The sequence below is a fragment of the Carcharhinus amblyrhynchos genome, chromosome 15, assembly GCF_965287045.1.
Source record: "Carcharhinus amblyrhynchos chromosome 15, sCarAmb.v2.hapA, whole genome shotgun sequence".
NCBI lineage: Eukaryota > Metazoa > Chordata > Chondrichthyes > Carcharhiniformes > Carcharhinidae > Carcharhinus > Carcharhinus amblyrhynchos.
Genome location: NC_137338.1, coordinates 70,348,176 through 70,365,914, shown reverse-complemented (window position 1 = coordinate 70,365,914; position 17,739 = coordinate 70,348,176). Strand labels below are relative to the sequence as shown.

At 47.3% G+C, this 17,739-nt stretch overlaps 2 protein-coding genes across 2 annotated transcripts in view; one reads left to right on the top strand and one right to left on the bottom strand.

Moving 5' to 3' along the window:
• pir (pirin) overlaps positions 1 to 378 on the bottom strand; it is a 76,981-nt gene extending 76,603 nt beyond the window's left edge. The window contains exon 1 of the mRNA XM_080203319.1: positions 301 to 378. The gene's annotated coding sequence lies outside the window, so the exon portion shown is untranslated. The remainder of the gene's footprint in view (positions 1 to 300) is intronic.
• Positions 379 to 12,520: 12,142 nt separating this feature from the next.
• LOC145352883 (cytoplasmic tyrosine-protein kinase BMX-like) overlaps positions 12,521 to 17,739 on the top strand; it is an 81,139-nt gene continuing 75,920 nt past the window's right edge. Inside the window, 1 exon segment of the mRNA XM_080203186.1 lies at positions 12,521 to 12,601. Within this exon segment, the coding sequence (XP_080059312.1) occupies positions 12,570 to 12,601 (32 nt within the window). The 5' untranslated portion in view covers positions 12,521 to 12,569.

Here is a 17,739-nt window from a genome sequence, read left to right as displayed (position 1 = left end):
CCTTGTCTTAAAGAGTAGCTGACACTCCGACCGAACTTTACTTGGCATTTTGAAGAAAACCTTCACCAAATATTCCTGGGCTTTTTAAACAGACTCCTCCTGCAACTTAAAAACAAACCCTGTGAAAATTCGATCATGCTTTGGTACAAATGTTATCGTTCAGTTCAAGGATCAAAAACTGTGGTGAACATCAATGTGGCCTAACATTTCGATGACTCACTGTCAGCCTCTGAGAGGCAGAACTCGCTTTCACTTCCTGCGTTCATTGCATTCCCCCTTCTCGGTTTTACATCTTTTTACCTGTTCAGGCAGATGCTACAGCCAGGAAAGCTCGCGCTGTTGACCCCTGACTCAGTAACGACTCAGAGCCTTCAGCAAGCTGACGGGGAAACGCTGAGAGAGACGTGCAACACCGGCACTGACTGGGCAGAGAGTGCACTGCCAGGCAAACCTGTTCAGCCAGTTTAGCCAGAGGCGCAGAGCTGGGGCTTTCATTGCAACAGTCCGCTGGCACCGTCCCCTCTGGATTGCTTGTCTGCAAAAATATACTTAATTCATTTAAAATCTGTGAGATACATTTTACAAAATGTTTGGAATTGTCATAACAGGAAAGTATGATGGTGTTCACATTGTCTCCAGGGATTCAAATGCACTCTGAGATGCTTCAATTCACTCATGAGAACATTATTAACACTTCAATAATCTTATTACAGGGAGTACAATTCCATATACATCAGTCATTCTGCATTGCTTCAATGCAGTTACGCACGGTTAGGATTAAACACACAGTTCGAGGGGTTTACTCAGTTACTAATCTCTCAATTTACACTGGTTAAAAGGCCTTAATGTGGAGACGCTGGCGTTGGACTGGGGTAAACACAGTAAGAAGTCTCACAACACCAGGTTAAAGTCCAACAGGTTTATATGGTAGCAAAAGCCACTAGCTTTTGGAGCGCTGCTCTTTCGTCAGGTGAGTGGGAGTTCTATTCACAAACAGGGCATATAATGACGCAAACTCAATTTACAGAATAATGGTTGGAATGTGAGTCTTTACAGGTAATCAAGTCTTAAAGGTACAGACAATGTGAGTGGAGAGAGGGTTAAGCACAGGTTAAAGAGACGTGTATTGTCTCCAGACAGGATAGATAGCGAGATTTTGCAAACCCAGGCAAGTCGTGGGGGTTACAGATAGTGTGACATGAACCCAAGATCCCGGTTGAGGCCGCCTTCATGTGTGTGGAACTTGGCTATCAGTCTCTGATCAGCGACTCTGCGCTGTCATTTGTAGTGAAGGCTGTCTTGGAGAAGGCTGACCCAAAGATCAGGGGCTGAATGCCCGTAACCACTGATGTGTTTCCCGACAGGAAGAGAACAGTCTTGCCTGGTGATTGTCGAGCAGTGTACATTCATCCGTTGTCATAGCGTCTGCATGGTCTCCCCAAAGTCCCATGCCTCGGGATGTCCTTTCCTGCAACGTATCAGGTAGACAACATTGGCCGAGTTGCAAGAGTATTTACCGTGTACCTGGTGGATGGTATTCTCACGTGAGATGATGGCATCCATGTTGATGATCCGGCACATCTTGCAGAGGTTGCTGTGTCAGGGTTGTGTGGTGTCGTGGTCACTGTTATCCTGAAGACTGGGTAGTTTGCTGCGGACAGTGGTCTGTTTGAGGTTGTGCAGTTGTTTGAAGGCAAGAAGTGGGGGTGTGGGGATGGCCTTGCTGAGATGTTCGTCTTCATCAATGACATGTTAAAGGCTCTGGAGAAGATGTCATAGCTTCTCCGCTCTGGGGAAGTACTGGATGATGGAGGGTACTCTGTCCACCGTGTCCTGTGTTTGTCTTCTGAGGACAGTTCTTTGCTGTAGCGCATCGGAACTGTCGATCGATCAGTCAAACACCATATCCTGTTCTTATGAGGGCATCTTTCAGGGTCTGGAGGTGTCTGTTGCGATCCTCCTCATCTGAGCAGATCCTGTGTATACGGAGAGCTTGTCCATAGTGAATGTCTTCTTTAACGTGTTTAGGGTGGAAGCTGGAGAAGTGGAGCATCGTGAGGGTATCCGTGGGCTTGCGGTACAGTGAGGTGCTGAGGTGACCGTCCTCGATGGAGGTGCGTGTGTCCAAGAATGCAACCGATTCTGGAGAGTAGTCCATGGTGAGTCTGATGGTGGGGTGGAACTTGTTGATGTCGTCATATAGTTGTTTCAATGATTGTTCACCATGGACCTGCATTACAAAAGGCTCAAGCAATGAATACCCACCCCCCCCTCCTCTTCCCCATCCCACTAGCCTGAACCAGCATCGATCAGCACCTTTCTCCACCTCCCCCCACCCATTGCCAACATTCCTTGTTCCTCCATCAGCTCCCAGCCAGCACCACCTCTAAATGTATCCCCCATCACCCCATGAGGCTCCCACGGGGGCATACCCCTTGGCACAGGTTGGCACTGCCAGATTGCCTGACCTGTGCCAACCCGTGCCAGGGGGCATTTCCAGGGCACTGCCTGACCATGTCCCTCCCCCCAGTGGCTATACTTCCCTTTACAACCCTGGGGAGGAGACCATGACAGGTTCATGTCTAGGTGTATCGTCGGTTGAAGGTCCTGGGTGGTGAAGAAATCTTGTTTGAACCTGTGCATGAAGGTGTTGGCATATTGAGGTGTGAATTTGGTCTCCATGGCTGTTCCATGTGTCTGGATGAAGAACCAGTTGTTGAAGGTGGAGACATTGTGGTCCAGGATGAAGCGAATGAGCTGTAAAATTACATCTGGAGATTGGTAGTTGTCGGCATTGAGTACTGAAGCAGTCGCAGCAATGCCATCACCGTGAGGGATGCTGGTGTAGAGGGCCAAGACATCTATTGTGACAAGGAGTGCTCCTGGTTCAGCTACGACATCTTCTCTGGAGTCTTCAACGTGTCATTGATGAAGATGAACATCTCACCAAGGCCATCCCCACACCCCCACTTCTTGCCTTCAAACAACCGCACAACCTCAAACAGACCATTGTACGCTGCAAACTACCCAGTCTTCAGGAGAACAGTGACCACGACACCACACAACCCTGCCACAGCAACCTCTGCAAGATCATCGACATGAATGCCATCATCTCACGTGAGAACACCATACACCAGGCACACAGTACATATCCTTGCAACTCAGCCAATGTTGTCCACCTGATATGCTGCAGGGAAGGACGTCGTGAGGCATGGTACACTGGGGAGACCATGTAGACACTACAACAACGGATGAATGAACACCACTCAACAATCACCAGGCAAGAGTGTTCTCTTCTTGTTGGGGAACACTTCAGCTATCACGGGCATTCAGCCTCTGATCTTCGGGTAAGCGTTCTCCAAGGCAGCCTTCACAACACACAACAGCGCAGAGTCACTGAGCAGAGACTGATAGCCAAGTTCCGCACACATGAGGACAGCCTCAACCAGGATCCTGGGTTCATGTCACACTCTCTGTAACCCCCATGACTTGCCTGGGTTTGCAAAATCTCACTAACTGTCCTGTCTGGAGACAATACACATCTCTTTAACCTGTGCTCAACCCTCTCTCCACTCACACTGTCTGTACCTTTAAGATTTGATTACCTGTAAAGACTCGCATTCCAATCATTACCTTGTAAATTGAGTTTATGCTTTTATATGCCGTGTTTGTGAACAGAACTCTCACTCACCTGATAAAGAGGCAGAGCTTCGAAAGCTGGCGGCTTTTGCTACCAAATAAACCTGTTGGACTTTAACCTGGTGTTGTGAGACTTCTTACTATGAAAGGCCTTACACAGCAGCCTTTCCCCACTGCACCTTGGCCAGGAACTCAAGTTCGATTCCGGTCTTGGGTGACTGTCTGTGTGGAGTTTGCACATTCTCCCCGTGTCTGCGTGGGTTTCCTCCAGGTGCTCCAGCTCTCTCCCACAGTCCAAAGATATATAGGTTAGGTTGATTAGCCATATTAAAATGCTCCTTAGTGGCCTCGCGTGTGTAGGCTAAGTGGATTGGCCATGTTAGATTGCTCCTTAGTGTCCCAACACATGCAGATTAAGGGGGATTAGGGGGAGACTCTGTGATTCTGTGGCACTTGGTGTTTGCGTACCGAGGATCAACGCACAGTGTGCAGCTGCACACAAAGGTGAGTGTCAGGATAAGGGCGATATCGGGTACATTTTTATCTGCCTTATCCAGGGATTTGTACATGGCGTCCCTTTGGACAGGTTCCATCTTGGATCTCCAGATGAACCTGAAGACGGCTTGGGTGACTGCTATGGCACAGGATCGGAGTCTGGGCCAGACCTGCGCTATGTACACCAACCCCAAGAGTGCCTCACTCCTGATGACCAGGTATTTGCCCGCAATGGACAGGAAGCGCTGCTCCCACATGCCCAGTTTGTGTTTTACTTGGCACTGCACTCCTCCCCTTGGCCCCAGCTGCTCTGAACCATATCGCCAGCAATTCCAGGGTGTCTGATCTGATGGTGAAGGGGACAAAGGATCAGTCAGTCCAGTTCCCAAAGAGCATGGCCTCGCTCTCACCACAGTTTACCTTGGCTCCCTAGACTAATTCGGACTGGCCACAGATGTTCAGGAGACTGTTTACTGACAGCAGCTCCGAGCAGAAGACAACATCGTCCATCTAAAGGGAGACAGATTGGGATGAATGCCAACATATAGCCCCGGAGTTTTATTATATTTCTTAGTGTCACAGGTAGGCTGCATGAGGGAGAATTTAGCACGGCCAATGCAGCTAATCTGCACGTCGTTGGACTGTGAGAGGAAACCCATGCAGACATGGGGAGAATGTGCAGACTCCACACAGACAAGGCCGGAATGGAACCGGGTCCCTGGGGCTGTGAGGCAGCAGTGCTAACCACTGAGCCACCATGCTACCCAAGTTACCCAACCCAAAATGTTAATAAAGGATCTAATAGAAGTGTATACATCAGGACGTTATCCCAAATCAGTATTAAATTGCACTAAGTGGGCTCACTGCAAGCATCCATTGCTGGAGTCAATGTTATTTACACCTCCCCGCCATAGAGGGCAGTAGAGAGCTTTATGTTATGCTCCATCCCGACTTAAAAACAACATATATGTTAAAATGTAAAATGATATTGTAATGACTCAGGCAGCCTGACTGGAAAGAAACATAGTTTATTACAGATTGTAAAGTAAATCCACTGCACACTTGTTCCCACCTGAGATTACAGCTCAGCAGGCCCAGAGTTGGACCTGCCTTACAAAAGGCTCAAGTAATGAGTACCCCACCCCCCCTCCTCTTCCCCACCCCACTACAGTCTCAGCTGGCATCCATCAGCACCTTTCCCCACCTCCCCCACCCATCGCCAACATTCCTTGTTCCTCCATCAGCTCCCAGCCAGCACCACCTCTAAATGTATCCCCCACCACCCCATGAGGCTCCCATGGGGGCATACCCCTTGGCACAGGTTGGCACTGCCAGATTGCCTGACCTGTGCTGACCAGCGCAAGGGGGCATTGCCAGGGCACTGCCTGACCATGTCCCTCTCCCCGGTGGCTATACTCCCCTTTACAACCCTGGGGAGGAGACCACGACAGGTTCATGTCTAGGTGAACCTTTTGTAAATGGCACCGGTGTGACATAATGCCAGGGCCCAATGAATATCCTACGAGGGTGGAAGTCTCAGAGAGAGTGCTCGCTAATATATTAAAATGAGCTTCCTTGGATCCTGCGACGTGTTTCATGCTACTCGGTTGGCGAGGGGGATGGAAGATCGGAACTTTGAAACTCCGGTGCTAATTACACTCTCCGGGTTTTGAGCATGCGTCTACTTTTGGGTGGCAAAAAGAGCTTCTTACTACTGCTTTTCTATTGAGTATCCCTGTAAAATCCCATCATGGCAACTGGAGAATTTAAATTCAATTAAATAATAAATCTGGAATGAGGTGATAGTCCCATTAATAATGATTGGTAAGTTATCATTGTAGGAGCCCATGTGTCCACTAATGTCCTTTACAGAAAGAAATCTGTCATCCTTACCTGGTTTGGCCTACCCATAACTACCTCCTGAAGTGGGCCCAGCAAACCACTTAGTTGTATCCAACTACTACTGAAAATGTCACTGTGGATTTACGCATAGCACCTATACTGCATTAGCTCAAGAAGGGTGGTGATGGCTTCGTGGTATTATTGCTAGATTCTTAATCCAGGAACTCAGCTAATGTTCTGAGGTACCTGGGTTCAAATCCTGCCATAGCAGATGTTGAAATTTGAATTCAATTTTTATAAATCTGGAATTAGGAATCTAACGATGACCATGAAATGATTGCCGATTATCGGAAAAACCCATCTGGCTCATTAATGTCCTTACCTGGTCTGTTCTCCACGTGACTCCAGAGCCACAGCAATGTGGTTGACTCTCAACTGCCCTCCAAGGGCAACTAGGGATGGGCAATGAATGCTGGCCAGCCAGCGATGCCCATGTCCCATGTATGAATTAAAAAAAAGCTCACCAACACCTTCTCAAAGGTAATTAGCGACGGACAATAAAGATAGGCCTTACCAGTGATGCCACCCCAAAAGGAAACCAAACACTTCGCCAACAGCTGGCTACCAACATAATGGCAACTGAGGGATCCCAGAGAGTTGGCATCATGTAGTGTATTTTGGGATGATTTTGTATGTGGTAAGATTATTAAATCTTTCACAAGATCATAAAATCTGGCACTGAAGTAATCAACTTCTGGTAAACGTGAACTAATTTTGAGCCACTTCATGAAGTCACCCAAACCCATTCCCACATATTCAATGATTTAAAAGGAACTGGAACTTAAGCAATGCTGAACCATATTTATGTACAGTATATTTATTATAAAGCCATGTGGTGGAAAGTAGCTTGAAGTCTAAAAGGTGTTGGAAGTCTAGAGAGGAACAATTAAGGTTTCCAATCCAAAGAATAAGGAAAATCACAGCACAGGAACAGGCCCTCTGGCCCTCCATGCTGCCCGACTTAACTAAAACCCCCTATCCTTCCAGGAACCATATCCCTCTATTCCCATTCTATTCATGTACTTGTCAAGATGCCCTTTAAAAGTCACTACCGTATCCACTTCCACTACCTCCCCCAAGTCAAAGGTTCCAGGCACCCATTACTCTGTGTAAAAAATCTGCCTCGTACATCTCCTTTAAACCTTGCCCCTCGCACCTTAAACCTGTGCCCCCTGGTAATTGATTCTTCCACCCTGGGGAAAAGCTTCTGACTATCCACTCTGTCCATGCCTCTCACAATCTTGTAGACGTCTATCCGGTCTCCCCTCAACCTCCATCACTCCAGTGAGAACAAACCAAGTTTCTCCAACCTCTCCTCACAGTTAATGCCCTCCCTACCAGGCAGCATCCTGGTAGATCTTTTCTGTACCCTCTCCAAAACCTCCACATCCTTATGGTAGTGTGGCGACAAGAATTGAACATTATATTCCAAATGCAGCCTAACTAAGGTTCTATAAAGCTGCAACATGACTTGCCAATTTTTAACCTCAATGCCCTGGTCAATGAAGGCAAGCATGCCGTATGCCTTCTTGACTACCTTCTCCACCTGCATTGCCACTTTCAGTGACCTGTGTATCTGTACACCCAGATCCCTCTGCCTATCGATACTCTTAGGGGTTCTACCATTTACTGTATATTTCCTATCTGTATTAGACCTTCCAAAATACAATACCTCACATTTGTGTACAGTCCAATAAGACTCTTCTTCAGACTTGGAGATTACTGTCTGCTTTGTTCATTTTGGGTGCCGGTGATGTATCTCTGAGTGTTGGGTGGACTGTTTTCTGCCTCTACAATGTAACGTCCGCTCAGTTTTATTCCCTGAGTTTGGGACTGAGGGTTGACAGTGAAGCAGCTGAGAGGAAGCTGGGTGAGGCAGGAGGAGAACGTCACTACACGGGAAACCAGACACCCACCGGCTATTTAGTAAACATCTCCCACTTCTCTTCCGACCTTGCAGTTACTGAGGAGCCCTACAATGTAGCAAGACTTCACCAGAGAGGCTGCCTCAGAGCTATATCACTTGTTGCAACCACTGATCCAGCCTCAAACTAGAGCATTGTTAGCGTTATTCTTCAATGCCAAGGTCAATGTGACCTTTACCCTTTTGCTACAGGCTCCTTCCAGTTAGCAGCAGGTGACATCTCCCGTTTTGCTGTTGTATCCAAGACAACAGCGAGCCTCTAGGCCAGGACAAATCACCGTACCACTGCAGTGAAGCGGGACGAGAGGGCATGAGACTTCCCAGATGGCATGAACACTTCCAGCATTGCCTTATAGAATCCCTGCAATACGGAAGGAGGCCATTCAGCCCATCAACTCTATACTGACTCTCTGACAGAGCATCTAACCCAAGCCAATCCCCACCCCACACCCACATTTAATCCTGTTAACTCACAGATCTTTGGACACCAAGGGGCAATTTAACATGGCCAGTGCACCAAACCTGTGGGAGGAAACTGGAGCAAACCCGCACAGACACAGGCACAACGTGTGAACTCCACACAGACGGTGACCCAAGCTGGGAATCGCACCCGCAACCCTGGCGCTGTGAGGCAGCGGTGCGAACCATTGCGCCACCATCACTAGTTCACAACTTACGATTGGCACGTTTACGTCGAATAGACGAATGCAACAAGTCAGGGAGTATGGTCAAGAGAGAAAATGCTGGAAAATCTCAGCAGGTCGGGCAGCAATTGTAAGGAGGGAAAAGAGCTGATGTTTCGAGTCCTTTTGTCAAAGCTAAAAGAGAGTATGGTCAGTTTTGGGAAGTGAAGAACAGAACAGATCACGTTGGCCCAGGTTGGTCAGAATGGGGAAATATATCCACCGTTAATCAGTGTAGCAGAGGGGTAGTAGTGTCGGGGAGTGTCGGGCAGGTTGGGGAGTGTTTGACACTGATGAACCACATTGAGCGATGGGAGGTGTGCTGTAAACACAGAAAGTGTCAAAATACTTGGCAGCATCTGTGCAAAAGAAAGAGAGTTCCCATTTCAGGCCAATGAACTTTCATCCAAACTGGAAGATGTTGGAGAATATGGACACTCATTGAGAATATGGGGGAAATGATAAGAGGGGCATGAGTGGAGTGGGGGCGGGGGGGGCGCGGTTAGCAAAGAATGAAAGGAGGAAGTCTACGATGGGGTAGGAGCACACCCGCCTCCTCCCCAAGGCGTAGAGGAACAGGAAAGAAAAGGGAAAAGAAATAGAAGGTGGTTGGGGGAGGGATGCAATAGTACACACCCTGCACCAAACAATGAGGTTAACATTTGTATATTGAATTATACCATAATGAATGTTACACACAACAAGTTGGTTTAGGCAAAAACATGGAAATTGTTCCGCTTCTACATCACACGAAGTGTACAGATTACAATTCAGTGTGTTTACCCATTCAGATCACAATAGAATGCATGGCTTGGTTTCCTCAGCCATCGGGTTATTGGCCAGATAAGCACAAAGGCGAATTGTCCCAGTGTTACAGCTCCCTATTTCCCCGTCGGTACTCTTCTCTAACATACCAAACCTTCATTAGCCACCATTAGGGTGAGATTCTCCAGTCTCGCCCTCTCCCGCCTGCCAGCTAGACTGGAGAATTTGGCACTCAGCCTAAGCTCTGTTCACTGCAGCGGCACTGGAGTATCCCAGCTACAGACCAAGTGGGGGGTTTTCGGTGATGAGTCTAATTCGCCCTAGGTCAAGTTGTCTGTGGTTCAGATAGTAATGCAGACAAACAGAGAATGCTGGAAAAGCCTCGGCAGGTCTGAGGAGAGAGAATAGAGCCAACGTTTCGAGTCTGTATGATCCTTTGCCAGAGCTGTCAGAGACAGTAATCCAGAGGTTATTACCTTTGAGTTTCTGCTTTCCAATTTACTACCCAAGCTGCTTATGCTCCCTTAGTGAAGCCTCTTTCATTGTCCCACTCCTGTCGTTGGTACCCTGGTGGGTCACAATCTTCCCCCTCCCACATTCCTCTCCAGCCCCGAGGAGACGTCCTTAACACGGGCAGCACGGTGGTTAGCACTGCTGCCCCCAGCACCAGGGATTCAACTCTGGCCTTGGGTCACTGTCTGTGTGGAGTTTGCACATTCTCCCCGTGTCTGTGTGGGTTTCCTCAGGGTGCTCCGGTTTTCTCCCACTGTCCAAGGGTATGCAGGTTAAGTGGATTGGCCATGCTAAATTGACCCTACAGTCAGGGTGATTAGCCGGGTAAATATGTAGGGTTATGGAAATAGGATTGTGATCGGTGCAGATTTAATGGGTTGAATGTTTCCTTCTGCACTGTAGGGATTCTATGAAACTGGGCAGGTCAGTCAGCCTTGGGTCTTGTGCTCTCAGTCGCAGAAAACAATATCCATCCCTGCTACAACTACATCCCTTCTCACATCCCTGACTCGAATGGTGCCCCGCGCCATGATGCTGAGGTCAGCCAACCATCCTCTCTCAGCCTGCAAGAGTCTAAACTTTATTGGACAATCACAAAGGCTGAGACCCCTCCATGGCTACTTTCTGGATCTCCAGACCCGCCTCACACTCCGTCACACCAACCCCGTCCCTTCCTCAAAGAGCAAAGAATAAAATCAGCCTGGGAAACAGGCCCTTCGGCCCAACGAGCCCACGCCGCCGTCTCAACACCACCAGTCCCCCTCTCTACCCACGACTCCTGTCTAATGTTTTATGGCCATCCAGATTGAGGGAAACTGATTTAGGGACAGTTTATTCCTGCCAATCAGCCTAACAGCACATCTTTGGGGTGTGGGAGGAAACCGGAGCACTCGGAGAAAACCCACGCAAGCACGGGGAGAATGTGCAAACTCCCACAGACACAGGCCCAAATCCATGTGTCTGCACAGCAAACAGCGATAGTCACTGAGCTGTCGTCTTGCCCAGTATCTGGTCCAGTTTAAGCACACACTAACAACATGAAGCACTAGGCCAATCTCAAACAACCAAGAGCAGCCCCAGTACGACCCATCGCGTGTATGTCCCTTGTTGGACACAAGGCGGACCGACTTAAAACCTGTGAATGAAAAGGAAAAAAAACATTATTATTGTACCATATCCATTTACCTTACCAGGGACGCCCCAATGCTAATGACCCTTGTTTAAAACAATCTCCTATATCCACCCATCTCCAACCCACTCATGTGCCTGTCTAAGTTACTCTTAAGTGACACTAGCATGTTTGCCTCCACCACCTTACTTGGCAGAGCATTCCATACCCCCACTACCCTCTGTGTGAAAAACCTCCCTCTAATATCTGTGTTGTACCTCTCCCCCCCTCACCTTAAGCCCATGGCCCCTTGTCCTCCTCGACTGCAGTCCAAATTCCAAACCTGTCTCACACTCTGCCACATCACCTCCCCTCCCTGACTGACCGCAGGGTGACACGGTGGCACAGTGGGTTAGCACTGCTGCCTCACCTCACCAGGGACCCAAGTTCGATCCCTGGCTTGGGTAACTGTCTGTGCGGAGTCTGCATGTTCTCCCTGTGTCTGCGTGGGTTTCCCCCGGCTGCTCTGCTTTCCTCCCATAGTCCGAAAACTGGCCGTGCTAAATTCTCCCTCAGCGTACCCGATAGAGTGTGGCGACTAGGGGAATTTCATAATAACTTCATTGCAGTTGCATTAATGTAAGCCTACTTGTGACACTAATAAATAAACTTTAAAACACTGTCCAGACCTCCATACCTGTCTCAGTCTGTCACAACCCCTATCCAGGTAAATTCCTCCCATCCCAAAGCATCACAAAGCTCATTAACTTGTAACCAACCCTGCCATTTTTATTGTGTTTAACTAGTTTCAAGTTTAGAAATATCACTCAACTGTTGTCTGTAGTGAGACCAAATCATTTAACTAATTAAACTATTAACAGTGCAATAGTAATATCTGAAATCTTTGAAAAAAATAACCACTCACCTATTAAAGCCTCAACTTCTAGAGGGTACAAAAAAAATGTTAAAAGCAACCTCTCCTTCCCTCTGCAACGAATTCCTTTCTGTGCCATTCTCCCAAGTTAGTACGCACACCTCGATGTACGCAGGCCTGGTCACACACTGCGCCCCCATTTTCAGCAATATTGTTTTTATTCTAGATTTTTGCTATTGTACTTTTGGACAGTCTTGGGCTGTGTTGGGTCAGGAAGAATGGGGAGGTGATGTGACTCAACAGAAGGGGTTAAACAGGGTAAATGTTGGAAGAACGTTCCCACCAGTGGGAGAGTGTGAAATCAGAGGACAGGGTCGCTGAATGAGGGAGTGCTTGTTTAAAGGTGGAGTTGAGGAAGAATTTCTTCTTTCAAAGAGGTCTTTCTGATCCTTCCTCAACTCTGATGTTTGCATATTATTAAAAAATGTAAACAGAGCCGGAGTTATCAGAAGGCATCATGTGATCATTTCCCATGAATAGTAAAATAACCTGCTAAAATAATCCATGCAAATGTCAGCGATCAGTAATGTTATCTGAAACACCAGTTCCTGATGGGAAACACTGTTCCAATGTTCACCCTGGATTTAATTTACCAACACACTCGAGATGTTTCCTTCTGGGAAAGCAGAGTTGGCCAAGTATGAATTTCTCTATAAAAATGTTTTCTTTTTAACTGTTAAGTAATATTGTCGGGTGTAGTATTAATGATAAGTGAGAGTATCCTTTAGAAATGTTTGGAAATTGTATTTGTCTCCTCGTTATTAAATATAATCGATACCTAACAGCAGTGGGGAGGGATATGAAAACTAGACTAACAGAAGTTTAAAGGGTGAAGGTATTATTCTGAAAACAAACTATTTCTTTTATTCAGTGGTGGGATGTGTGTGTCGCTGGCTAGACCAGCATTTAATACCCAATTGCCCAGGAGAAAGTGGTGGTGAGCTGCCTTCCTGAACCATTGCAGTCCCTGTGCTGTTTCCACCAGATTTTTTTTTTACAATTATCAACACTAACTTCATGGTCAGATGCATTTTTAATTCCAGATTTATTAATGAACTGAATCTTAATTCCACCAGCTACCAGGTCGAGAATTGACCCTGCGTTCCCAGAGTTTTAACCCCTAGCCTCTGGGTATACTAGCCCACTGATATCACCATTTCACTACTGTTTCACAGGGTTATAGAGAAAAAGAATCTCTGCAGTGCAGAAGGAGGCCATTCAGCCCATTGAGTCTGCACCAACAACAATCCCACCCAGGTGCTATCCCCATAACCCCAGATATGTACCTTGTTAATCCCTCTAATCTACGCATCACTGATCACTAAGGGGCAATTTAGCATCGCTAACACACCTAATGTCAATGGTGGTGGTATCTTTTCTGCAGGTGTCGTGATTTGCAAACATATAAGACAACAATCTTAAAAATTAGTCTGCTATATGAACTGTGTAGTCTCGTAATCCAGGAGTAACATATACAAGATTAGTCAGCTCACAAGAAGTCAGTGTCTATAAGAAGGAACTGAAAAGAGATATAGCTTTCTGTTAATACAATGCAGGTATACATTGAAACCCTTTTCATTTTCTATTGACCTATTTTCAAAGTGGGAGTTCTGTCTGTGTGCCTCAGGTGAGAGTGCCTGTGAGGATGGGGACTTTAGTTATGGGGATCAGTGGAGAGAGGGCGTGGGGTGTGGCTGTGAATAAGTGTCAGGCCCTTTGCCCCTGGAAAATGTTCACAGGCTGTCACAGGGGCCCACCCCAGTGTTCAGGGACTTCATCCTAGCTAAATTGAAAGCAGAAAGGCCCGCCAGCCCCCACCCCCAGATACCCCATTCATGCCACCTCATGCTCCTCCTTACCCATTGCCTTGTCTCTCATGCCCTCCCCCATGCCAAGCTGTCTCGCCCACCCCATGGCCCTTCATACATGGCATTCCAAGCTGCGTTCACCCACTATGCACTTTGTATGGAACCACTGTTTTAATGACAATCCAGTAATAATCTAAATCCATTTAAATATCAACGGATGAAATTACAAGCACCTGAAACGTTTTTACTTTGACTGAATAAACATTGTGACCGTAACAGAATAGGTCAGAGAGCAAGAGCTCGCAATCAAGCAATGTTTGCCCTGGGGCTCAGCTGTTTCAGCACTCTAATGGATGGCTAGGCTCTCAGCCAAGCCTCATTATGTATTCTTGGTTGAGAATTATGAATGAATATTTTCAATTTTTTGTTTCAAAACACATTCTATTGCCACAATAGAGTTCTTTTGCTCCACAGAGTGTATATTATGTGAATAGGCCTGGTGAATAGTTTGAAATAGACTCCATAGTGATAGCCTTTTTCCTCGGATGGAGAAAGCTAGCACGAGGGGGCATGGCTTTAAATTAAGGGGGGGTAGCTACAGGACGGATGTCAGGGGTAGGTTCTTTACCCAGCGGGTGGTGAGGGATTGGAATGCCCTGCCTGCTGCAGTTGAAAATGCGTCTAGTTTGGGGGCGTTTAAGAGATCTCTGGATAGGTTTATGGACGAAAAGGGATTGGTTTAGGTTAGTGGGTCATTGTTTTGTAACTGGTCAGCGCAACATCGTGGGCCGAAGGGCCTGTTCTGCGCTGTAATGTTCTATGTTCTATGTTCTATGTTCTATAAGGGGCAAGAGTATAACCTTTTGCCCTTGCCTTTCAAAAGGTTCCCTCATCAGGTTCTGTTTCAAAATAGAATCATAGAATCCTTACAGTGCAGAAGGAAACCATTCGGCCCATCGAGTCTGCCTGGCCATAATCCAACCCAGCCCCTATCCCTGTAGCCCCATGTATTTACCCTGCTAGTCCCCCAACACTAAGTGGCAATTTAGCATGGCCAATCACACTAACCTGTACATTTATGGTCTGTGGGAGGAGCACCCAGAGGAAATCGTCACTGACACAGGGAGAATGTGCAAACTCCACACAGAAAGTGACCCAAGCCGGGAATCAACCCCTGGACCATGGCGCTGTGAGGCAGCAGTGCTAATCACTGTGCCAGCGTGCCACCCCAAACATCGTGGCATCTCGGAGCTGCTGCAAACCGCAGTCCTTCAAGAGCTGGCGCAGCTCCAGGAGAACTGTGAGGATGAGTACTAGCCTACCCTGCAATTTTCCAGACAGGCTGTGAGTGCGGAGTGTAAGCAGAACTCCGAACCCTTAACCTGCACTGGAGAATATCAGAATCCCCGGTAATGGGGTCAGGAATCCGGGAATGGGGTCCTAGCAGCTATTTTCATCCCTCAACTAATCATCCCCAATTCCATTCCAATGTTCCAATTGTTAAATGGGACTATGTTGAGAGAAAAATGAAATGTTAGTCAGGTATACAATTTTACGTGGGATGACTATTTAAAATTAGTAGTATTTGCGACTAAGTGATATACACAAATTTTCTTTGGCATATTCAAATATGCGGCATACTTGAGGGAACCTGGTGCGATATTGGATAGATGTCCAAGTTCATTTCAAATGAAGGGGTCGTTGTATATCTACAGCTCAAGTTACAAAATCTATGATGGTCGTGTACCATTCTTCTTCATTCATAGAAACATCACATCATAGAATGAATAATTCACCCTTTCGGTGTCTGTGTTGGCTTTTTGAAAGTGGCCTGCCTGCTAGTTCTTTCCCCTAGCCCTCTAAATTTTCTCCATTTCCTGTACATCGCCTGTTATCGTTTGAAATTTATTATCCAAGTTCCAACAAATGCGCTTAAGGCCATGTGTTCTAGAACATAACAGCTTGCTGCATAAAGAAATTCTCCTCATCTCGCCTCTGGTTCTATGACTAGTTATCATAACACTGCATCCTCTGATACTTCAACCAGTGAGACTCTTGCTTCACAATTAGAATTACAGGGGGCGATTCTCCAACCCGATAGTTTTTTGGGGGTGGGTCGCGTTGGGAGACGCACGCGTGCACCAATTCACAGGATTCATGCATGCGTTCCCAACACACGTGCATCTCCCCACTGCCGGAGATAGGCGCACTTGGGACGATGCTAAAAACCGGTGGGAAGGCCAGGTAAGTACTTTAGATCTATTTTCAATGTAATTTAAATTATCGGGACTGAATTCTCCCACCTTACCAGTACAAATTCACCCTGGCTGGCTTTAGAGTAGCTTCCCACTTTTGGGGAACTAGCGGGATGCCCCGCTGGAGTGAAGAGGGGGCAATTGGGGCCCCTCCCAGGGGGTCAGGCAGCGAGGAGGTGATGCCACCTGGGCTTGGGCACGCTGGCAGTGCCATCCTGTGCCCTCGGGGGGCATATTGGCATTGCCCCACCGGAGGGGTGTGTTGGGACTGGGCTGAGAATGCTTGTGCGGGGGGGATGGGGGGGGCAGCAGTGCAGGGGTCCTGGGCTGGCCAGTGATCGAGCTGGCCAGCAAACTGCAGGCTGACAGTTTGTGGCCATTGTACATGCACACAGGCCCAGTACTGTTAGACTCAGGCGTGAATAGGCTTTGCCCACCGAGATCTTAATGACATTCACAATTGTGACCTCTGCATTGCACAGAGTGCGGAGATTCGAGTCTGAACTCCCACTGAAGAAACGATCGTGAATTACACCATTTTTCCCACCAGTTCAGCACTTAGAATTTTTTTTGGGAGAATTGGGCCCCCACTGAATCCCGACAGTGCAGAAGAGGCCATTTGGTGCATCAGGTCTGTGCCAACCACAATCCCACCCAAGCCCCACGCCCACAACCCCACACACGTTTATCTTGCTAATCCTCCTGACACTAATGTTCAATTTAGCATGCACCTAAACAGCACATCTTTCGGACTGTGGGAGGAAACCGGAGCACCCGGAGGAAACCCACGCAGACACGGGGAGAACATGCACACAGACAGTGACCCTGAGGCTGGAATTGAGCCTGGGTCCATCTCGCTGTGAGGCAGCAGTGCTAAACCACTGTGCTACCCTGCTGCCCTTCCATTGAAATTTCTTCAGCCTCTCTGCTGTACGGAGAACTATCCTAGGTTCTCCAATCTCTCCAAACAGCGGAAATCCCTCATTCCTGCTCCTGTTATAACAAGTCTACTCTACAACCTCTCGAAAACGTTAACATCCTTCATAAAGGGTCGTGCCAAACACTGGAACAAATATTATAGTGGGGACCTAACTGATAATTGGATGTAACTACATGGCTTTTATACCCTATCCTACTCCCATATCAGGAAACACACCTTCAGCGGGTAATGATGGCCATTGGCAAAGTGGATTGCCATTCTGTTCAGCAGGCCAGCAAACTCTCCTATTCTTTACCACCTGCCATCAGGCATATTGAGAGCATTTACAGACTGATAATAAGCTTGCTTGGCTACATTACAAACACCTTGCGTGGTCATCACGTCCCAGATCAATGTACATTCAAAGACCGACCAATGTAAATTAGAGATTGACGATATGAGGAGTGACATTGCTGTATAACATCGACCAGAAACTGCCTTCCAAATGCTGAGTATTAAATCCATGATAATAGACTCTGGCAACTTCCCCAGTACTGGGGAATATTTCAGCCCACATTCATTGCAGTTGAGATCTTTCTAAACTAGAACGCAAAGTACATGATTTTTAGTGATTTACCCACAAAACAAATTGTTACATCAAAATAGCATGAGGTTCAGTGCCTCACTTTGTAGCACTCTTGCATACAAGAGCCCAAGAAACAGATGCAGGAGTAGGCCTACTCCACCATTCAATATCATTGTGGCTGCTTTTGGGTTCAGCTCCATTTCCCTGC